At 51.5% G+C, this 23,868-nt stretch overlaps 1 protein-coding gene and 1 pseudogene across 1 annotated transcript; one reads left to right on the top strand and one right to left on the bottom strand.

The window, feature by feature from the left end:
* Window positions 1-803: 803 nt before the first annotated feature.
* On the bottom strand, window positions 804-16,659 carry LOC102030320 (annotated as a pseudogene).
* Window positions 16,660-16,709: 50 nt separating this feature from the next.
* Window positions 16,710-18,028, top strand: Actrt2 (actin-related protein T2). The gene has a single exon (XM_005404155.2). The coding sequence runs from the start codon at window positions 16,807-16,809 to the stop codon at window positions 17,929-17,931; it is 1,125 nt and encodes a 374-aa protein (XP_005404212.1). The 5' UTR covers window positions 16,710-16,806; the 3' UTR covers window positions 17,932-18,028.
* Window positions 18,029-23,868: the final 5,840 nt, after the last annotated feature.

Raw genomic sequence — 23,868 nt, 5'->3', positions numbered from 1 at the left:
TTTCCTCTGTCCTCTTTTGATCCAGAATATCAAAGTGATTTTAATATCACTAACTGACCTGAAGACTGGCTTTCCTTTTTTTTAAACTTTCACAGACCAATTTATCTTAGAATATTAAGAGAATAAAAGATGTATGCATTTCCTATTAACATAAAAGTTTAGCTAAATATAAACTTTGCACTAAAGTTTTACAGTGGCACCATACCAACAAAGGATACAGAAGCATTTTCAAACTATACAAAAATTTCAAATGGAAAATAATCTTCTTTCAATTTTATTATACATCAGCATACAAAAAGTCTCATTTTATGAGACATCTAAAAGAATCAAAACCACATTTATAGCTACATCTTAAACTCCTAATTTGAAAACAATTTATTATATTTAGACTTTATAATATTCTCTATTAAATCAAAGAAAATTCAAAATACATACTTTCTAAGAAGATTAATATTTTAGGCAGGTTTCCTTAAAAAACAAAATAAAACAACCCCCCCAACCAACCAAAAACATATCTTTTTTCTGCAACTCACAACACTGGTTATTTTGCTTTCCTTATAAACCCTTTTTATTTTATAAATTGTGTGCTGTTGGATTTTAACCAGTAATCTGGTTTAAGTTGTGCAAATAGACAAAAAATATGAAAATAGTGTGTTATCAGTCTTTTAAAAATAAATCTCATAACAATAGCACTTTTTGCCCTGAACGGAAGGGAGAGACATGCCAAATCCACCTGCATAAGTTCAGCAGTAATGATTTCTTCCTGTCCCTTCATTTTCTTCAACAGACAAATGCCTTTCTTATAAATTATGATAAAATATTTATTATTGTAAAATGCTCTATAGAACCACATCATGCTGCAAGTATACATCACATATACTTCTAAAAGTCCCCATTTCTACCCATACTCCAGTGGCTTCCTTGAAACCTAGAGCTCCCCACGCTGCCTGAATTTATCTCCTGCGGGTTGCAGTAGCGATCGGCCAGCTCCACCGGGGCAGTCTTCCTCCAGGTGGGATTTCCACGTTCGCCACTGTGCATAAAAGGCAGTGTTTCTTCACGTTCTCTGCTGCAGTCGCTGTGTCCACGTGTAGGGTGGAATTCATGCACATTAAAATAAGGCAAACATAGTCTTCTGTGAAATTACATTATACTTAGACATTTTCAGTTTAAAAATACTTGCCCATAAACATGTAACATAGGAATAGGAATACCAGAAGAGAAATAAATATATGCTGATCAGCAATGCTGGTTTAAAGAGCAGTACAGTATATTAAAATGCCTTCTTTGGAGATTTACATTTCCCTTGATTCCCAGCAGTTAGGTTACTTGGTGTTGGGAGCCTAACAAAGGAAAAGAACTTCTTGAAATCAGCGTCCTGTGCAGTTGGAACAGCGCAGTCTTGGGCTCAGTCTCTGTGGGTGTCATCTGCGGCACAGGTGTGCAGGTTTCTCACCTGGCTCAGGCCACTCTGAATATGCGCAACGTGGGTTTCTGTATTATTCTGAAAGCAATTGATATTAGAAGCATCTGTTGTACTCTTGATAACATTTAATGAGTCTGTAAGTGATTTGAACTCAAAGCGATTCAGGTCTCCTCCCTCTGCTAGACACTTAATTTGTAGTAGGACAGCCGTAAGCCTGGAGATTAAGTCTGTGAGGCTTTCATTTTCGACAGAGGACTGTCCCGCAGAAGAGCTGGCATGCCGGATCATCTCCTGTGCCTCCTCACAGCGCTGCCGCAGGTCTGCGGGCTGATCCACCAGCTGCAGCCCCTGATCCGCAGCCAGTTCGGAACAGTGCTGTTGAACTTCATGCAAAACTTTGTTCAGGTCCTTGTTCAGCTGTTCAAGCTCTAGAACAATTGTTGCACATCCCCACTGAAATTCAAGCGGGCATGGAATATGATTTCAGTTTTTATGCTTCCATGTTCATTTCCCTTAACTTCTTGATATGTTCTTTCTAATCATGAGAATTTTTGATAATTTAGTCATTTGAATAAGGAATTCTACTGGAAAACCACCAGTGTTTCAGTGTCAGAGCCAGAAAGTTTACTTCTCCGAGGTGACTGTCCTAATAAAGGATCACTGTCTGTAACTGGAGACTAGAGAGGAGGAACATAATGTAACTGTGGTGGGGTCATAAAAAAACGAGAAGGCCGCTGTTTGTGTCCAAAGGCAGCGATCGGGACTGGGGATTTAGCTCAGCGGCACAGCGCCTGCCTGGCAAGCACAAGGTCGTGAGTTCAATTCCTGGTACCGGGAAAAAAACAAAAAAACAAACAAAAAAAAAAACAAACAAAGGCAGCGATCGGCATGGTTTCATGAGGCTCGTTACTAAGAACTTCATAGTCAGGAATGGTATGAGTCCCAAGCCCTGTCCTACCAAAAGTCACTCTATACGTAGCATTAGAAGTACCCACAGCATCTATCTGTCCTGTGAATAGACTGTCATGTACACCATGCAGTCCTACTATAACTTTGGTTCCAGTAACCAAGGGCAAAGGAATTTCATGGTAGATCCTTGAATTGTGAAACCTCTGCAACTTTCCTTTGTTGTAAGAGCCTTACTGTCTGCCGTTTCTGTTTTAGTGCTGATCTCTCTTCCTCAAAAAATGCAGATGAATATCTCTGTGGTTTTCCCATAAGCCATCTGATTTTTCTCCATTCTACTCTGGTTAACTTTCTTGTTTTCAAATTAGGAAAAGATTCCTTTAGATATACACAGAAATCATTATCACCTTCAAAAAGTGGTTTATCTATATTTGAATAGAGCCACTTATTTATGCACCATTTATGTGCTTTTGGAAGCTTGAGTAGGTTCCATAATTGAAAACCAATCTTCTGTGAAGCTTTCTTATCTGGTGTTGACATTGTTGCTGTAAATTTCTGTGGAACCGTTGCGACTTTGTGGTTTCTTTTAGGTGATTTCGTACTTATTTGTCCTCTTCATCAGAGAAGAGTCGACTTCGTTTTGAATTTCTGAAGGGCATTTCAACAGCAAGGGCTTGTAGTCCTGCCTTTCCAAACAGGAGTTTGCTGTAAAGAACTGTACTTTTCATTCCATGTGTTAGATAAGTTTCTCTCTTTTAAACTGGTGAGAGCTTTTGCTGAAGAGCTCTCCTCAGGCAACTGGTCGAGCTCCGCCATTTTGAACTAGCCGCGCCGCATTTTCAAAGCCTGCCCGCCGCGGTGCATTGTGGGGTGGAGGCTTGAGGGGCGTTCTTTATATTCTTTGAAACAGTTTATTTAGAATTGGGGTTATATATTTATTAACTATTTTAGAGACTTTTTTCTACAGTGCTCTCGTTATATGGATATAATTTGAATTATCTTTAAAGGTCAAAGATTTTTCTAGATATGTGTATTTCTCATTTAGTCGGTTCTTTTAGGCTACGTCATGGACCTCACTGGGATTCCATCGGTTCAGCACATTTCCCTGTTCTGGGTTCCAGTCTGGGGCATGGGTTGTTGTAGCTTCCTGGCCTCGGTCTGACTGTCTTCAGTCCTTCCTCCTCATTCATGACTTTCACACTTCTGCAGAGCGCAGGCCAGGCATTTAGGAGAATGGTCATGTACTCCAGTCTGTTTTATTGTCTCATAACAAGACTGTGGATGGACTAGGGGGAGGAATACTTCAGGGTTTCCTATCGGAGGGCATGAGATGTCACCAGTGGTACAGGTGGGCTGACCTTGACCCTTTTTTGGGTGGTGTCTGCCAGGTTTTTCTAAAGGTACTATTTCCAATTTGTAATAAATGAGTATTAGAAGAATATTAGAAGCTATATGAACATAATATTTTTCTTAACTTTTACCTGCTAAATTTAGCACTCATCAGTGGGTTTTCCCTGCAGCAATCATTACTGTCATTTTCTAAGGGTGACTTTTAGATTTGCATCATTTCATTTTACATGTATTAACTGAAATGTTTCTGTGAGGAAGAGTTGCTCATCCTCCCACACTCACTTATTCATCATTTACTTGTGGACTCGTGGATATTTTTCTGTTTGGGTTTTAGCACAGTGTTATCCTATCTATTGCATCACTCGAGCTGACCCAGCTCCGGCCGAGAACACCTCTTCCTGACTGGCTCCCATGGCCCTTGGACGTGACCCCCATTAAAAAGCCTTCTCAGCACCTGCTCACTTCCTGGCATCACAAGGCACCAGGTCATTTGATATTTCTCCCGTCTGGTCGCAGGATCAGTCACTTCTCCAAGAACTCTTCCCTGGCTAATTTTGTTTCCAGAGCCAGGATTTGCATTGCTGTGGTTTGGATGTTTTTGAATGTGTTCCTGGGAGCTTGTGTGTCAGACGCTGGTTGTCCAGAGTGGTGGTGCTGGGAGGTGCTGGCCTCTAAGGGGTAGCGCAGTGGGTTGTCCTTGGGGGGCAGATGCCCTTGGAGGAGTGGAGGCACTATGGGCAGGACCCCAGAGGGTTCTCATGAGAAGGCTGCTATGCCAGGTTCCTCCTCCCCACCACCTGCCTCTCTGGGATTCTGTTTCAAGATGTGAGCTTCCTCTCTTTGTCCACACCACCATCCGTCATGAGGTCCTTGTCAAAGCTGGGGCAGCATCTAGTCCTTGAATCTCCGAAAGTGTGAGCTCCTTGAACCTCTTTGTTCTGTGAAGTCATCTTGTTTCAGATGTTTCATTAAATGATTCTCATATGCTGAACAAACCTTACATTCCTAGGGTAAATTCCACTTGGTCATGATGTACAAGCTTTTTATATGTTGTTGGGTTTGAATGATTAGTATTTTTTAAAGACTTTTTCATCAATACAAATACTTTTGTCTGGTTTGGATATCAGGACAATATTTAATTTATAGAACGAGTTCTATTTCTGTCTCTGCCTTTGCCTTTTGACAGTTCAAATGTTACATGCTTAGATGTGGATTTTTTTTTAAACTCAGAATTCACTGAGCTCCTTAAATGTGTGGATTTCTATTTCACATCAAACTTGGGGAGTTTGGGTCTCAGTCTACTTAGATTCAAGTTCATCATCTCTGCTGCTGTTGAATTCTGCCACTGAGCCTTTTAGCATATTTTCCTCTTCAGTTATTATACTTTCCAAATTCAGAATTTCTGGTTGATTATTTTTGTAATTTCTATTGATTCCCTGATGCTCTGATTTTGGTGAGACATCATTCTTGTGTTTTCTTTTAGTTCTTTACACACCTTTAGTTCTTTGAGCATATTGATAGTGGACAATTTAGTCTTTGCCTAGTAAGTCCAACACCCAGGCCTCCTTGGGGGACCATTTCTACTGACTTTTTGAATCCTATGTATATGCTATACTGTTCTGTTTCTTTGCATATTTCATAAGAATTTATGGAAAAGTGGGTATTTTAAATAATAGAATGTGGTACCTCTGGAAATCAGACTTTTCCTCTCCCATCCCAGAGTGTTTGCTGCTGTTATTTGTTTTTGCTGGGTTTGTTCACTTGGTGATTTTCCTTCTTGTGTAAAGTCTGTATTCTTTATCATGTGGGGCCACTGACATCTCTGATCCATTTGGCTAATAGTTAGTGTTTGCACACTACTTCCTTGCAGAAAGAACTGTCTTAGGTTTTGCTGAGGAGATTTTGATATTGTGGCCGGCCGATAGCTGCTCTGCCTTAGCCTTCATTTCCTGCTGTGCAGAGTTTTGAGGTTGGGAAGGAGAGATCCAGGCTTCTCCAGGTCTTCCTGGGCACATGCACCACTGTGCATCTGCATGTGGCCTTCTAGGTTCCCAGGAATATGTTGGAATCTCCCCTCTGGGCATTTCCAGGTCTGATGTCACAGCTATCTTGATGGACAGGCTGTTGGCTTTCAAGACCACTACGTACCTAAGGATAAGAAAACAGAACAGGACAGTTAAAATGCTCTCTGCTCTTACCAAGACTCAACCTTTTTGTTCCTGACAATCACTCTTCAGATTGTTGGAGGACCTGGGAAGATCATTAATGTCCTAAAAAAGTTGATTTTGACAAATTTTTGAAGCAGTATCCTTGCTTTCTGCAGGAGCAGAATTTGGACAGTCTTACTCTATTATTCTGGAAATGCTTCTTTTTTGCATTGAAAAGAAGAAACTTCTAAAATTTCTATGTTAGTCAGCTTTGAGTTACTGTAATGAAATGCCTGAGGCAACTTATGGAACAGAGACAAACAGTCTGTGTAGTTCCCTGTTTTGGTTTTCTGGTTCAAATCCAAGGTCAGGTGGCCCTGTTATTTGGGCCTCTGGTGAGGGTGCTGGATGGCAGTGGAGGAAGGACATGTTGGACCAAGCAGCTACATCCCAAGCCAGGGAGGGAAAGACTGAGTTACCCACATAGCCCCTTCCCATTAAAGGCTCATGGCACCTCAAGAACACCACCATGGGGACCAAGACTTTAAGTATCAACCTTTGTGGGGGACACCAAATTACACCCAAGCTACAGCACCACTCAGCCCACATCCAGGCAGACAGCAACCCTGCAACACTCCAGTGCTGGTGGATGGACTTTTCCCATAGCCACTTCCTTCACCAAGGTTGCAGGTGGGACCAAGACTTTGGGCAGGAGTCTTGGTTTTGACTCTCCCCACTTGGGGATTGAGGGGCCTCATTCTTCACCCTGAGAGGCCATCCCAGGCCCCCTGAAATCCAGACCAGCACCAGGGAGCCAGCCCCCATCAGCATAGCCTTACATTACCACAATCACTGCTTTGGGTTGTGTGATTCATTTTGGGTCCCTGCAAATTTCCATTATGCTTTTGCAAGCTCATCTCTGCATTTAAAGGACATACATTTTACTTTATCTGGCATTTCTAAGCTTTTATTTCTTTTCTGGATAAGAGTATCCTTAGGTTGCCTTGGTCAGAATATTCCTGGCAAAAGTAGTTCTCTCTGTATCTATTTAAAAGCCCACACAAGCACGCATCACAAGCACCAAGGTGACACACACAGAAGGAAAAGTGCCAATCTGTGGTGTGGGCACTTTGTGTGGCAAGAGAGCCTGATCCATGGTCTGGAATCCTCAGGCAGTGCCTTGTCTGCCTGGCCAGCCTTGGGAAGGAGCAGCCATGTGCTGAACTGACACAGGCTTAACACACTGCCGGGCCCCAACAGGAGGTGGCCACAGCCTTTCTCCTGGGTATATGAGTGTGTGGCCCAAGAACCTTCATGCTATGATCCTCACAGGGCTGTCTACCTCCTCTGCCTGGAATTCTTCACCTTCCACATTACTCCCCCCCCCCCCGACCCATGGGCTCAGCTTCTCCTCCAGGGATCTGTGTCTGCCTGACCTTGGGCTCCTTCTGTCCCACAAAGGCAGTGTCCAGACTCCCTGACCCCATCCCTTAGGTCTGCTTCTGAGGGTGGCAGGATACAGCAGCTACCACTCCTTGTGGCCACTGAACTCATGTAAGTCAAAGTTGCTTTTTTCCTCTGTCAGCTGTAGAGGAGACTGTGTTATGAACGGAGGAGGAGATGTAGTAGGCCAGTGGAGAAGGACATGAGTTCAGGGCTGCCTCTCTCAGTGGTGTCTCTGCGTCCTCTGGGCCAGCTCGAGCTGACTCTTATGACCCAGGACACCTGAGGATGGCACCCTCATGTCACCCAGCTCTTGGCGTAGTGAGCCTGATAGGACATGATCTTGACCAGCAATTCTGTCTGCACAGATGGTGGTGACCCTGAACAGAGGCTCCAGCCTGCCGGGGTCAGGAGGGGGCCAGGCATATTTCCGAAAGGTGGTGAGCTCTGTACTGTGATCCTAGTGCTATGCCCTGGAGCCCAGGGTCTGCCTTTCTGTGGGAGCGTCTTGTCTCTGACCACCTGTGGTCTGCCAGGTTCAGGAGCCCAAGAGACAGGGCTGCTTGTCCCTCAACCAAGGAACCACAGAGCTTTTTCTGGTCTTGGTGCCCACTCAGACTTGGTGTCTGGTCAGCAGGCCAGGCCAGCATTGGCAGGCCGGGTAGGCAGCACCATGCCACAGACCACTCAGCACAGCGAGGCAGCGGCACCTGCCGGGTCTGCACAGGATCACGTCCCCGGCTGGGAGCAGGATAGACAGCTCAGCAATTTTAGGCACTCAGAGTAAGACTGAGTGAGGTGCAGAGGCCAGGAGACTTTGGGGACATCTCCCCCAGGCCTGCCTGGCCACAGCAGGCCCCAGAAATGGTGGAAAACCTGTAGGGACCGGAGCGATCTGTACCACTTCCAGAAGGGAAGGGTGTGCTGTGGCTGGGGGTGTGCGGTGAGAGGTAGCTCCTGCGATATGGATGGTTCACGTCACCAAGGGACAGATGGTCACCAATGGATGGAGGTAATATTGGGAGGTGAAGCCTGGCTAGAGGAGGTGGTCACTGTGGGAGTGGCCTGGAAAGCTCTGCTTCCCTCCTCCTCCCTTGATCCCTCTCTGTCTCCTGCCTGCCCTGCCGTGGACTGTTTCTCCTCCGCCAGACCACTCTGCCTTGCCTCTTGACTTTGAGCCAGCCAACTATGGATTGAAACCTCTACATATTGTGGGCCAACATAAACCTTTCTTCCTTTAACTTGTGAGTATTGGGTATTATGTCCTGGTGACGAGAAGATAACTAAAAACTGTCCAATACCATCTTGAGTTGAACCTGCAGATGCTTCCTGCCCACTCCAGCCTATGGCTAAGTGATCCAGAGCCATCTTTGTTCATTCCCCAGCTTGTCAGAGCCCACCTCATGCAAGTCTCTGGGGATGCAGGTGGCAGACACCATCCAATGGAGGGATGCAGCTCTGTCATGGGACAGAGAAATGGATGGGGACCATTCAATGAGGCACAGGAGCATTTAGGACCAGGCAGGGGCTCCAAATTTGTCCAATAAGCATTTTAACAAGACTTTCAAAGGTCCAGGCATGGAGGAAACACCCAGGGAGGGAGGGCCCTGTGCCTTGTGTCCTGCTATCCTGGGCACATGAGTGTCATCTCTGTCCCAATCACAGCCCACTCTACCTGGGTTGCAGCCCTCTTGCGCCTGCCCTGACCAAGTGATCTTGCCAGTGCCTTGGAAGCTTGGTGATAAAACTAATGTGGGTGACTTTAACCCCTGTGTTCATGAAGCTCATGGCTGTGTGGATGCTGCATCAGGGTTCCTGTCTTGCGGATCTGGGCAGATGGGCAGTTACTCTGCTTGTTCCACCTATGTTCAGAAAACCTTGGCTAAGTGTGTGAGTCAATCATCACCTGCAGTTAGACCATGCTCACAGATGTGGGCACCTAGTCAGCCTGAGCCTCAGATGAACAAGGACTGCTTCAGCGCAGCTCTATCCCATGGGACCCGCAAGCCCTCCTTGCCGGTGCTCACCCGCACTTCGGGGCTCTCGTGTAGATAGGCAGGCAAGGGACCAGTTCTGCTGATGCAGTGTGAGTAGCAGGGACAACTGTCACTTCAGCCTGTGCCCTGTCCTTGGGTGTCTTTCTCACTATAGAGAACAGACGGTGCGTGAAGGGTGTGGTGTCTGTCTCTGGGTCTCTGAGCTACGTCCCGCTGCCCGTGTGCAGACTCAGCCTGGCCCAGCTTCCCATCCACATTCCAGAGGACAGTGGGAGCCCAGCCAGCTGCTGGACTGCTGTTTTAGGCAGGATCCCTCCAAAGGACAGCTATGAATTGCTCTCATGGATGGTCTGAGGGCTGGACCAGAGAGTGAGGAGGTTGCTGGGCTGCAGTATCTGGGTGCCTCCTTCGCACCTCTTCCTTGTAGAGTGCCCCCCAATGTCTCAGGACCCCCAGACCCAGCCCGGTCTGCAGCTTTCTCCCTCTCAGGGGGTAGAGGGTGGTCCCTGGAAATGCCAGGTCCTCAGTAGCCCCCTGGGGAGCCCTGAGATGTCTCTTGCTGCCACTTCATAATATCAACACCTGGTTTGTTCTAGAGAACTCCTACACCTGCTCTCCCAGATTCTAAAAGATAGCTCAGACACAGGGCTTTCCACTGAGATCTCACTGGGAGAGACACTGACAGGCATCACTGCCTGGGCAACCACCGCCTCTGCCCAGTCACCGTGCCAGGAGATGCTGCCTTGGGTGCTTCTAGGAGGGAGCCCAGTGCGCTCTCCTACAAAGGAAAAGCAAGCAGGAGGAGGGTGAGTCACCATGAAAGGGGAGCTGGGGTTTGCAGCTTCACTTCTGCAGACAGGGGAGGCCCCAGGGCCATCGGAGCAGCTCAGTGGGGAGGGAACTAAACAGACGATGCCCCAAGAGGTGCAGCCATGCAGCTGAAGCAGAGCTGGCGATGGCCCCATGACTCTGACCCAGCGGTCGGCCTGTTTCCCTGGCTGCCCTAATTCAGAAATGTTTTCTTTCACAATCTGCAGCCCAGAAGTCCACACCCAGGTATGGCAGAGCCAGGGCCGTGGCCGAGACCCTGGTGGAACCCTCCCCGTCTGTCTCTTGCTCTCGGAAGCTCCAGGAATCCTCCGCGCTCCTTGGTGGGTGGCGTCCCCCAGCCTCAGCCTCCATCATCGCGTGGCGCCCCCCACGTTGTCTTCCTTTTCTTCCCAGGACACGGGCACGATCTCATGTGGACTCCCCCGATTACCTTGCAAAGACTGTGAGAGGTTCTGGGTGGACGGGAACGCTGGGGGCCATTTCCGTCCTGTGCACAGGGCCCTGCCAGTCCTTCAGTGCTGGGTTCTCCACCAGAAACAGCTGCAGTCCCAGTCTTGGGACCCAGCCCATGCTGGCTGCCAGGAGGGGGCTGGCCGGCCAGGGACGCTGCTCCCCGCGGGCCTCACCGGTGTTGGCAGCCATTGGCCCTGGGCCAAGCCTGGTCCACAGCGCAGCCCAGGCCCCGCAAGGACAGTGGCCACCTCCGTGTCCAGTGTGCCCTTCTGATAACCAGGGGGCCTCCCAGCTGCCCCCAGGTGATGCTGGGCAGGGGCAGCCGCGTCTCCTCACGACACAGGCCTGTGAGGCAGCAACCTCACCATGGGGCAAACCCTTCCCACCTGAAATCCAGGGAGATGATGATCCTCCCTCTCGCTGGCTGCCGGAGCGACGCCTGCCATTTATAACAGGAGAGCGGCCGCGCTGGCTGGGAGCAGCAGCCGCATGGAAAGGAGGTTAGCTCGCGCACCTCACCCCCAAACACAAAGCCTTTTCTTTCTCCAGCTGGAAACCAGCACAGCCTGCGAATGCAAAGGGCTCTTTCAACATTAGATTTTAAATTATTTGAATTAAATCTGGAATCCTTCCGGGCCCCGCGCTCTCTCGGTTATTTATCACTGGCTAAGTGTAGAAGTCTGTTCAGCGTCTCCAGGGACTGCCTAGACTGCGAAGTCGCATCTGAAATGCTATAAACTATTTAAAACCCGAAGCTTGGCTGTGTCCGGTCGGAGGGAGCGCATTAACACGCGCTTGGTGGGTGCTCTAGTGGGACCGGCGGCGGGCCCATCTGCACGCCGGCTCATTTGGTGGGGCCTTCCTCTGGGTAATCACTGAACATACTTGAAAATAGAGCTTCTCCCCACTGAGGCAGGGCAGCTTTCCCCTTATTTAGCAAATATTGATTACCCTCCCCCAGTGTCCTGCCTAAGCAAGAAATTAACAAGCAGGCTCCTGTCCCTAACCTAGGTCCCTACCCGAGACTCCATGGCAGTTCCACCTGGGCACCAGCAGGGGGCGGAAAATGCTCTGTTTTGAGGGCCACAGGGGGACTGGCCAGAGGTTTGGGCTCTACCTTTCTGGCTGGGGAGGAGGATTCCACGGATGTGGGTACCAGGGAGCCCTGAGCCTTCTCCCTTGATACAGGAGCCAGGGGGAAGTCTTGTTTGAGATCTTAGGTTAGGACGTAAAATCTTGAAGCGTTAGAATTAAGTAGCAGTAGTGGTTTACACGGGGAGAGAGGGTTCTCAGGGGCCCGGGAGCTGCTAAGCCCAGCTAGGGGAGCCTACCAGCCTTCCTGTGCTGGGGGGCACTCCCCGAAAGCCAGTACATTTGCCTTCCTGACCCTGTGGTGCCTGGCACGGGCAGACGAGGATGTCCCTACTGACAGCAGGGGAAACCGAGGCCCAGGATGGTTCTGGTTGGGACACTTGCTCTCCACTCCAACTCTGGCATTCCATCAATGCCCTCATGAGCACAGTGGGAAGATGGTCCTCACCAGTACTTAGCCGTGCCAGTGCCTCATCTCCAACCTCAGCCTCCCGACTGAAAAATAAACACCCATGGGGCAAGGCTCACCCATTTGTGGGATTTTGTTGGGGTGACCTAGCTGACCAAGACAGGTGCTCCAGCCCCCCGTGGCAGCCACTGGGGCTCTGGACCACCAAGTGGCACTGTGCTCACCCACTCTGAGCTGCACAGCAAGGATGTGGGCGTGGGTCCTGGGCCTGGCCCACCCTGGTGGCTGCACCCAATCACAGAGCATCTTGTTGGCATCAGAACCTGGGACCTCCAAACATCAGGCTTAGGGCTCCAGCCACACCTGTCCTGGGAGAGCCCCATCTTCCTCTTCCATGCAGTGGGGCCCTGTGGGGTTCACCATCTGTCTGGAGAGGCCCACATGCCCCACCATGGCCTACCGTGAGGGTCCGCTGACCCCAACACGAATGGAAGGGGACAACTGGCCCAGGCACCAACCCATAACTCCTGGATGGGAATTCAGAGGGGAGCGGGGGCCAGGTATCAGGTTCTCCTGAGTCCAGCTGCACCCAGAGGAGGTTGAGTGCCCTTGGGTCCTATCCTTGCCTGTCCATGTGATGGGGACCCTGGACCGTCAGGGCCCTGAATCCCCTAGGGATGAAGCAGTAGGAGGCACAGTCACCCCCAGAAGTCCTCTGTCATCTCCAGCCACACTGGTTGAGAAGCAACATCAGAACAGAGAGGGCTCTTGGGTCCTGGGCTGGAAATGCGGGGACCCATGGACTCTGCAAAACCTGGAGGTTACCAAGGAGGGAGGTGGGCATCGCGAGGGGGATGATCAGTTCAGCTCCCAGAGGTGGGAGGGAAGGGGAGAGGAGAGAAGGGGAGAGGAGGGAAGGGAAAGAAGAATGGATAGAAAGATGGATATGGTTGGATGGATATTTGGATGGGTGGATATATGGTTAGAAAGGTGAATAAAAAGAAGAGAGAGGAAGATAGGAAAGGAGGGCAGGACAGATGGCTGATGGACAGATGGGTAGATGAGTAGATGGATGGATGCATGAGTGGGTGGGTCAAAGATAGATATTTGAATGAGTAGATAGATGAGTTGATGGATGGGTGGGTGGAGGATGATGGGCAGATAGAAGGATGTGTGGATGGATAGATCTAGATGGAAGGTAGATTGACTAAATGGTGGATGGAAGGGTGGATGGATGGGTGGATGGGTGGATGGGTGGATGGGTGGAAGGGTGGATGGGAGATGAGTGGATGAATGAGTGGATGGGCAGATGGAAGGATAGGTGGATGAATGGGTGTGTGGAAGAGTGGATGGAAGGGTTGATGGATGGATGGTACAAATTTCATCTCACAGACTCAAAAGGGCTAAGCTGCCCAGGGCTTGGGCTCCTCTTTGGGTGCCTGGCATAGCAAGGTGCAAGAGCCATCTGACACCCAAAGGGCCACCCTGTTCCTCCGGGCTGCTGGTGCTCCAGCCAGGCCCTCTGTGAGAGGATCTGGCCACCAGATGTCGGCCAGCACTTACAGACTCAATCTTCTGGTCATTAATTGGCAGAGGCTCTGGGTACCAGTGATAAATGGAACCAGAGATATGGGATGGGCAGTCCAGCCTGGAACCAGGGTTAGGGACTGGGAACCCAGGTACCCCAAACCAGGCCAGTGGGCAGCAAAGGCATCCAGCAGGCCAGGGCCACCAATTCCAGGTCTAAACACCGGGCAGCTCCCCAGGACCCGGGCTTCTCTGCGGGAATAGGAGAGGGCGGTGGCCATGATCACTGGAGCGGAAATTAATACGCACTTTCCTGGAGAGGACGGAAGTGAGCCCGCCCCCGAGGCCCATGGTGCCCGACCGCCACAGGATGGAGTTACAGTCACTCGCCCACATAAACGCGTTCAAGCGATTTATGAGGCTTGGTGGCTCGAGGTGGGGGCGGCAGATGCAGGCGGCTTCTAATTGGAGGCGGGAGAGGAGAGGAAGGTCCTCTTTCCTGTGCCTGTGCCTCTGACTGGGTCTAGCAGCCGTCGAGTGTGTCTGTCGGCCCAAGCGTTGCACCCCAGCACACCTGGGCCCCTGAGCCCTCAGGTCCATGCTTCCTGCCTTGGAAAGCAGGGGTGGGGGAGGAAACACCGGGCTCCCGTCGAGGACTTGCAGGGGCCCAGGAGGCTTGGAGGTCCAGGCTGTTTCTGCCTCAGGGGAAGCTCCAAGCAGCATGCCGTCATATAGGCTGCCCTGTGGCTCGCAAACCCCCTTGGCCTTCTCAGGGCCTCGTGCTAACACCCAGAGGAAAGTCCACGGCTCCTTAGTGCTTGGTCTTCAGACCAGAGGGACAATCGTCAGCCCAACTGGACACTCAGGAGGCACGGGTGCTGGCTCTGGTGGGGCCTGGACTGGAGCCTCTGCACTCAGCAATCCCAGAAACAAGGGCCAGGACCCGCCCCATCCCCGTGTCCACGAGTCCCCTCGGGCCCATTCCTGGCTTCGAGCTGTTTTTCCAGGTGGAGGAGGAGGAAAGGGGGTTGCCTCCGGGTGTCAGGATGGGCCGGAGGTGGCAGGGTCCGGGGGAATAGACACCAGCATAGGACAGTGCCTGCCCGGCTCAGCAGGGAGCAGGAGAGGAAAAGCATTTGGGAACACTTGAGACAAGGGCCAGAAGTACTTGGGCGCCTTCCCACCGTGTCCTCGGGCCTCTGGCCGGGAGAAGACTGGGAACACCTGCCCAGAGGTGGAAATGGCCCAGCCCCTTAGAGGCCACGGAGGAAGCCAGGCCCAGGTGCAGAGACGCAGGGCAGACTACTCACTGTGTCCTTGCGGGACGCGTGGCCCCCAGGATGCTCCATCCTGTGTTGTTGGGGCAGCGGGGGCCACAGAACCGCAACTCCCCCTGTGGACCAAGGCCATCCATGTTCCACAGTCCAGTGTCACGCCTCTGTCCCCGACAGATCCCCAAGTGTGTGCAGACCAGAGACAGCAGAATTCCTCCTGGACCCTGACCCAGAGCCCTGTGCACCTGGCCTACTTCTCCACTGCCGGCCATGTTGCGGCCGAATTAGAAGCTTCCAGTGGGCGCACCTGCTGCAGCCCCCTGAAGGTTAGATGATGGGAGAAAGTTCTAGCAGCACCTGAGAGCTGCCCACACGGGCATTACCATAGGAGCTGGCTGGAATCCCCGGACACTGTCCCCACCACAACCAGCCCGACATGCCCAAAGTGCCAGCCCCAAAGCCCAGCCACACAGCGAGAGAGGGTGGTGCATGAGGGACATTCAAAAGGGTTAGGGAGGGTTAGGTAGACAGAGCTCAGGGAGGGGAACGCTGTGTCTACCATGCTGCTGTGATGGGCTCCACTGAGAGCAGCCCATGCCCCGGGATGCTTTCAGCCCCTCAGCAGGGGCCTCCAGCTCCTCCCTCCCCTCTGCCCTGCTGTGGGTGACCACAAGTCATCACAGCGCCCGGTCCCCTCGGGGTCTTGGGAGCTCTGGATCTGAGGAGCAGCTACTCCAGAGTCCCTGGGCAACAACCCAGCCAGGCATGAGGACCCAGCTGACAGGCGAGGCAGGGCCTTGGTCCATGTGAATGCAAGCTTTGAGTGGGTCTCCTTGGTGTCCTTTGAAGAAAAGCCTCCAATGATGATCAAGGTGTTACTGATGCCGCTGGGGCAGAGGTGGCCCAGAGCTACCTGTTAATGCCTTCCTCATGAGTCTACACCCTCAGTCCGTGTCACAAGTCTACACCATATGTCTACACTGCACACTGTGCCAGGTGTCTACACTGATATGTGTCTACATAGCATGTCTGCGCCACTGCCTGTGGCGTTTGTCTTGCTCAGCCTGCTGGTAGTTCAAAGGGTCAGCGGGGTGTAGATTAGGAGCCTGGGGACTCTGAGGGATGTGAGCCCCAGAGTTCTCTGCAGGTGGGCAGGAGGGGGCGTGAAAGGACTTTGGAGAGGGCAGAAGGAAGGCGCAGGAGAGCCTGGTTCTCCAAGGCCACCTCCACCCCAAGGAGCAGAGCCAGTTGAGTCCGCAGGTCCCCTCCCACGCCCTCCTCTGCCGGGCACCAGGCGGCAGGGCCTGGCGAGTGCTCCAGGCCTCAGCCCTGACTCTGCCCTCTCCATTTCCCAGTCCCTGTCTGGAGAGATGGGGGGGGCCTGGCCTGGGCCAGAACAGACCAGGGGAACCTGGACACAGGTTCACCAGGTGGGGACTTTCTTAGCGTCTATCTATCTGCGGGACACAGAGCAAGAGCCAACTGGACAGAGAGCGGGGAGATCCCTAAGACCTTCCTGGAGGCATCTGCATCCAAAAGGAAATTCTGGGTGCTTGCTGCTCTGGGGTGATGGCCATTGCTCCACCAACCCCATGCTTGGTTCATTGTCTGGGCAAAGGGAGAGGGCAGACCCAGGCCTGCCTGCCACCCCCCTGGGGGCTCAGTGCCCCACATCTGGGCACTGAGGATAACCACTGGCCTGGCTGGATTGTTACCTCGGGGACCGCCAGCCCTGGAAGCCCCCCTGCCTGAGCTACAGGTGGAGAAGGCTGTGCAGGGTGTGTGGAAGGCGGACAGGTTGCTGGACCTGGGGCCACCTGCCAGCCCTGCAGGAAGGCGCTGGGCACTGCGGAATCTCATGACCTTTGCCTTCTGGAGGAGCCCATTGTGACATAGGCAGCCAGGAGGGGCTCGCTTTCATCTCAGTGGCCCTGAAGGGAACACGGCAGGCATGTCGAGCCTGAACTCCCCGGCTGTGATCTTTGACAATGGCTCTGGGCTCTGCAAAGCAGGGCTATCGGGGGAGATCGGGCCGCGCCACGTCCTCAGCTCTGTCGTGGGGCACCTGAAGGTCAAGCCGTCCCTGGTGGAGCCCCACCAGAAGACATACCTCGTGGGAGACGAGGCTCTGTTCAGGCAGGAGGCGCTGCACCTGCAAATGCCCATCGAGCGGGGCCTGATCGTGGGCTGGGACGATATGGAGAGACTGTGGCAGCACCTATTTGAGTGGGAGCTGGGCGTGAAGCCGAGCGAGCACCCGGTACTGGTGACCGAGCCCTCCCTGAACCCCAGGGAGAACCGCGAGAAGACGGCGCAGGTGATGTTCGAGAGCTTCAGCGTGCCTGCCTTCTACCTGTCAGACCAGGCGGTGCTGGCGCTGTACGCCTCGGCCTGCGTCACGGGCCTGGTGGTGGACAGCGGGGAGGGGGTCACCTGCACCGTCCCTATCTTTGAAGGCTACTCCCTGCCCCACGCTGTGGCCAAGCTGTACGTGGCAGGCAAGGACATCACGGAGCAGCTCACCCGGCTGCTCCTGGCTGGTGGACGGACCTTCCCCTGCCTGCTGGACAAAGCCCTGGTGGATGACATCAAAGAGAAGCTCTGCTACGTGGCCTCGGAGCCTGAGAAGGAGCTGTGCCGGCGGCCGGAGGACGTCCTGCGGGAGTACAAGCTGCCTGATGGCAATATCATCTACTTCGGGGACCAGCTGTTCCAGGCCCCCGAGATCCTGTTCTCACCCGAGCAGGTGGGCAACCAGAGCCCGGGGCTGGCCAAGATGGTGTCCGGCAGCATCACCAAGTGCGATGCTGACATCCAGAAGACGCTCTTCGGGGAGATCGTGCTGTCGGGGGGCACCACGCTGTTCCAGGGGCTGGATGACCGGCTGCTGAGGGAGCTGGAGCCCCTGGCACTCAAAGGGATCCCCATCAAGATTACCGCACCGCCTGACCGCTGGTTCTCTACGTGGATCGGGGCCTCCATCGTGACCTCTTTGAGCAGCTTCAAGCAGATGTGGGTCACTGCCGCCGACTTCAAGGAGTTTGGGGCATCTGTGGTCCAGAGGAGGTGCTTCTAAGGGGCGCCGCACCCGGGGTGGGGGTCCCTGGGGCGGGGTTGACCCCAGGTTTCCTTCAGCAGGATGCTCAATAAAAGACAAAGTGGTGGATCCCGTGGCCATGTCTGGCTTGGTTCTTCCTCGGAGGCAGCTGCAGAGCTTCTGCCCTGGGTGGTGGGTGGGTCTGTTATGTGTCCCTGTCCCCACTCTGCCCTTTCTCCCGAGGAAGCCTGGGCAGGTGGCTACCCTGCCCCTGTGGTCCCTGCTGAGGGCCCCAGGGATGGGCTTTCACACGGTCAGGCAGTGCCTGGGATGGAACCACTGTCCCTGGCAGCCGGGAGCAGATTGGCCCCAACTCCTCCACTGGGCAGTTTATAGCATCTTTGTTTGAGGGCAAAGCCCAGGAAACAAAGTTAATGGCTATCAGTGAAACAACAGGTGAATAATTTATGCATAAAGAGAATTTTCCTATGTGGATTTGGTGGAATTCTCCCAAAATATAGTGGTGTCTTGGTTTACAAACATCTTTGTTTGCAAATAATTTGACTCCCCCAAAAAAGTGTTTGGTAAAGTTTTTTGTTTGCAAACTCTGCATCTGGTGAAAAACACTACCACCGCCATCTTTCCTGAAACAAACGTGGCTGTCTTTTCCAAAACTGTGGACCAAATTAAGCTTGTGAACCAAGGTGTATTATGGGAAGCGAAGTGGAGACTAAGAGAAGTTCTTACGGAGTGATGAATGAAAACAATGATAGTTTCCCAGGCATCAGTAGCAGACACATTTGTGTGTGCACGTGCGGAGGAATCTGTTGTTGCACGTGCGGAGGAATCTGTTGTTTTATATGCAGATGAAAACGGAAAGATCCACAGGAGAAGGAGGATGTCAAGAGATTGGGGGGAAGGAAGATGGAAAGGGTGAAGGAAAAATAAAAAACAAAGCATTTTGTGGCAGAAATTGAGCCTGCAGGAAACATACCCGTTTATCTAGGATTAGGTGGTACTGTGGGCTGAACTTACTTTGCAAGTTCTTTATATCATTTGCCCTTTAACCTGTGTTTTGTTTGACGTGCCCCTGTGTGGTTTGAAGGTAGAATGTAGTTGGGTCATTTTTTAATTCCATTTGCAATCTCTGTTTTAATTATGTGTCTAAAGTGATTAAGGAAATGATACATCGTGGATTAAGCCTTTTTTATTGTTTTCTGTTTGCGTCCTATTTCTCTTTCCTTACCTTCTCACAGGTCATGAATACTTTTTTAGGATTCTACCTTGATTTAGTCATGTTGCTTTATAGGGGTTTGGGGGGGATGTCCCTAGGTACCCCACCAACATATGTGCATAGGTATAGATGACATCATATTGTGTGGGGTGACATTTTACCATTTCGAGTACAGTGTAAAGCCCTTTATCCTCCTCTTTAAAACCAACACCGTCCTATTTCCTATGTGTACGTTAAGCACATCAGATGGTCTAAGAATTTTTCTTCAACCACCAAGTTTGACTTAAGAAACTCAAAAACAGTCTGCTAGGTCTACCTCTATTTTCTGAGTTCTAAGACCTTGTGTTAATCAGCTGTGACCGAATGCCCAGAAAAACAGTTACAAGGAGGGAAGTTTGTTTGGGATCATGGCTTCGGAAGCTTTAGTCCATTGTTATAGTTGATACAGTGTGTCAACTTGGGGAGTCTAGAGGTTTGGCTAAGTGACTCAGCAGTTCTGCCTCTTGGGGTGAAAAGGACACCGTCCTTACCCTTCTGGGATGTTGTTTATTGTGTTAATTTGAGAAGTTTAGAAGGTTAACTATGCAACTCAGAAGGGGTCCAGGGTGCTTACTTTGTATTCATCCTGAGCCTGTGCAAGAGGCAGGCATGCAGAGGGTGTGGGTGTGGAGGATGACCCCCACCTCCCCAGAGCGGGTAGACGGCATAAAAAAAGGAAGTGAGGAAGGACTGGCTGCTGGTTCTTCAGAGGAGCTCCGGTCTTCGCCTTCAGCTTGGTCATCTCCTGGCTTCTGGTGCAGACTGTTGGGCTTCCGTCTGGACTCTTCAGCTTACTGGTGTTGGCTCTCCGGCCTTCATCATAGATTCTTCAGCATTCCGTTGCAGACCCATCAGCCTTTTGATACGGACTTGCACAGACACTGCAGCGAGTTCCAAGCCCGGGGCTGGGCTCTTCAATCTCCAGCTTGCAGACACCCTCTGCACACTTCCTCATCCAGCTCTAGCTGACCATTGTAAGTGAAGCTTGTAATTCTTTGTACATTTGTTTATCTTGTATTATATCTGTTCCTCTAGTAAACCCTGACTGATACATCCATGGCCAGCTGGCTCCATTGCTTGGAGATGTGTGTTGCAACATCGTGGCGGTAGGGTGTGGGCAGGGACAGGTGCTCACCTCAGGGCAGCCAGGAAGCAGAGACGGAGAGGAAGGGCCAGGGGCCAGGTGTGGTCCCCAGGTAACACCCCCAACCCCGTCCCTCCACCTCCTCATTATCCCTTCAGCTCTGAGCTCATCAGTGGGCCAAACTAGTCAGCTCTAGGCCAATCAAAATTACAAGGTTAACGGTCACGGTACTTCTAAGAGCAGCTTTGCCAGCAACAAATTCTCTCAGCTTTCCGTCACCTGACAGGGTCTAAATTTCCCCTTCACCCCATCCATTCTCTCCACTTGCTGTGGAGAGAATCTTCACCCAAGTGTTCCCTTCTGCTCTTGGAGAAAGGCGTGCCCACCCCTTGTGTGCTTTGTGGCTCCAGATCAAACTTCTGCCTTCACTGGAGTCCCCTGTCTGCTTTCAAGAGTTCTCCCTTGTCTGTAGATTTCAGAAGCATACTCATGCCATGGCTTAGTGTGAACTCCTTTCAGCTTACACTGTTGCCATCTTTGGTCGGTTAATGTTAGGTGGGGCTGGTTCAGTCTTACAGCTCTGGCGGAGGGGTGGTTGCGCTATAGGGAATTCCATTCAACCCTCTTCCTGCAGAAACCCTGGGTGGAGGGTGGCTATGCCCCAGTATTAAGCTCAAGTAAGAAGAGAATCCAGAAGAGTACTATTGTCCCATCACCTTTTTCCCACTCTTTCTTTTATCAGTACACGTTTGTGATGCATAGTGATTGCACGTGGCTGGGGAGGGGGTTGATTCATAGACGCACCAAATCCGGATCAGTTATCACCCTCCCGAGATCCCTTCCCACCTCTGCCTCCCGGCTCCTTCCCGTGGCTCTTTAGTCTGCACTTTAAATTGTTTATATTTTGGGTCTTTCAGAGAGACCATGCAATAGTTAACCTTTTGTGACTGACTTATTTCGCCTACCGTTAGGGTCTCAAGGTCCTCCCATTTCATGACTCAAATTTATCCTGCTTTTATCCCTGAGTAATATTTCGTTGTGCATAAATAGCACATTATCTTGCTGGGAGTGGTGGCACATGCCTGTAATCCCAGCACTTGGGAGGCTGAGGCAGGAAAATCACCGCAAATTTGAGGCTCGCCTCCACTACATAGTGAGTTCAAGGTCAGCCTAACTACTCGAGTGAGACCCTGTCTCAAAAATAAATAAATACAATAAATAAATAGAAAGAGAACATTTTCTTTATCCATTCATCTGCTGATGGGCAAATATGCACTTCCGTGACGGAGCTGCTGTGAGCTGTGCTGCTACAAACATGGCAGGGCTTGTACCGCTGCAACGTGAGGTCTTTCCGTCTTTAGGGAAGATACCAGGAGCTGTCGAGCTGCTTCGAGTGGAGTTTCTGTTTTCAGTTTTTTGAGAGCTCGCTATGCTTCTTTGCAGTGTGGCTGTGCTGGGATGGAACCCATTCCCAACGACAGTGTCGGCTTCTTTTCCCCCTAACGTCGTCAGCAATTGTAGCTTTTTGGGTCCTTGACAATGGCCGATCATGGGAGTGAGGTGGAATCTCAGTGTTGATTTAATGTGTGTTTCTCTAACGGCCAGAGGTGCTGCAGATGTTTTTGTGTCTTTATTGGCCAGCTGTACTTCGGAGAAGCATCTACTCATCTCGACTGCCCACTTTTTGACTGGGTCTTTTATTTTTGGCGGTCTAATTTTTTTGAGTTCTTTATATATTCTAGACATTAGACCTGTGGAGTCCTGTCCTAGATATTATGTGTCTGTGGAGTAGCTTGTAGAACATTTTTCCCTTTCTGTGGTTGTCTTTTTATTCGGTTGGTTGTTTCCTTGGTGGTGGAGAAACATTTTCATTTGCTATGACCCCACGCGTTGATGGCTGATTTTACGTCTTGTGCAGTTAGGGTTCTGTTCGTGGAAGTCGTTGCCTGTTCCTATGTCAGCAAGAGTTTTACCAATTTTCTCTGCCAGTGCCTTTGCCCGCTCTTTCATGGAACGGGCTTTTCTGGCCCATCCCTGTGGGAGATGTTGGGACCGGGGCTTCTAAGCAGCTTATTAGATACATGTAGGAGACAACGAGGGAAGCCAGGGCCGCCCAGGTCCCTGGGTCCCAGTTACCCCTTCCTTTCCACCTCTGTGCTTTTGTCGGTGTGCTGTGCTGCATCCAGCGGGTCTAGCGGGGTGGGCATCAGAGGAGGACCTGGGGGTCTCCATAGTGCCACAAGGTTATACAGGAACTTGGCAGACTCCTGGGCCCCCATCAGAGCCCTCTTCCTCAGGGAGAAGGATGCCCTCACTTTCACAGAGGTGGAACTTTCCAAGGCCCCACAAGCAGTTGTGAGTGAGCTCAACCCAGAGCCCCAGACCAGGGCTCTTTCCCTGTGCACTCCTTCCGTACCCTCTCTCCCAGGCTGTGCCCTCTGCTCAACCACCCTGCATGCCAGTGGCAAATAAGACACAACTCTCTGTTTATTCTGCAAAACTGCTTTCCCCCTATGGTGGCAGCTGCTATTGCTATGGTGGCAGTGAAGATAGGATTTACCAGTGATTGTAACAATGACAGTGGTAGTGGTGGTGATTGTGATAATGGAGATGGTGGTGATGGTGGAGATGGTGGTGATGGTGATGATGGTGGTGGTGCTGATGGTGGTGGTGATGGTGGAGATGGTGGTGATGGTGATGATGGTGGAGATGGTGATGGTGATGATGGTGGTGGTGATGGTGGAGATGATCATAGTGGTGGTGATGGTGGTGATGAAGGTGATGATAGTGATGTGATGGTGATGATGGTGAAGATAGTGGTTTTCTGACCTTAAAGTCTTCTTCAGCACTATCTCCTCTGCAGGAAAGCAGACCCAGGAGTGCCTCCTTGAGTCCATAGCAGGAGCATCTGCTTAAACCCATAGCAAACGAGCTGCCTTCTGATTCCGGCTTCTTTGAGCGGTGGAAGGCAGGCAGGGCTGTTGCTCTGAGGGAGGGAAGGAGGAGCTGCGGATCCCCCTTTACATTGCAGCGTGACCCTGCTTCAGTCTGGAATGCTGGGGCCGGGTGAGTGCTGGAGAGGAGGGCAGTGCCTCCCTCTGGCTCTGAGCCGCGTGGCCCTTGCTCTCAGCAGCCCACATTTCCAAGCTATGGGCTTGGAAATGCTCTCAGACCTCAGCAGAGCCCTTTCAGGCTCCTGTCCCTTTGGTCCTGCACCACTCTGTGAAGCAGTGTTTGGCTGCTGCAGGCCATGAGCACCGTGTGAAGAGCTCTTGGTTCAAAACTCACAAGCAGGAGAGGAGGAGACAGAGCAGGAAGCAGAGAACCGTGACCCAGTCCGCTGGGAGGCTGATCACCCAGTGTCTCTGGTGGGGGCCAGATGCTGCCAGTTCCCAACCTGGGCCCCGAAGACACCCCTGCTGGGCGGGGGGCCCACAGGTGACTGCTGTGTCCACGTCGGTCTGATGACTGTGGAGTCCGGGCCCCTCACTGTGCATGCTGGACAGTGCCCAGGGCTTTCTTGGTCTGCGGTGTCCCCTGCCGTGGAGCTCAGCTCCACACATCGCATGGCTGAAGTGCCATTTGGACAAAAGCTCATGTTTGTGAGGACCTGACCTCT

This window comes from Chinchilla lanigera, unplaced genomic scaffold (assembly GCF_000276665.1).
Source record: "Chinchilla lanigera isolate Chin_1 unplaced genomic scaffold, ChiLan1.0 scaffold00085, whole genome shotgun sequence".
In the NCBI taxonomy this organism is placed as follows: domain Eukaryota; kingdom Metazoa; phylum Chordata; class Mammalia; order Rodentia; family Chinchillidae; genus Chinchilla; species Chinchilla lanigera.
Note: the sequence above shows the minus strand (reverse complement) of the source record. Positions and strands in the feature narration are given on the sequence as shown.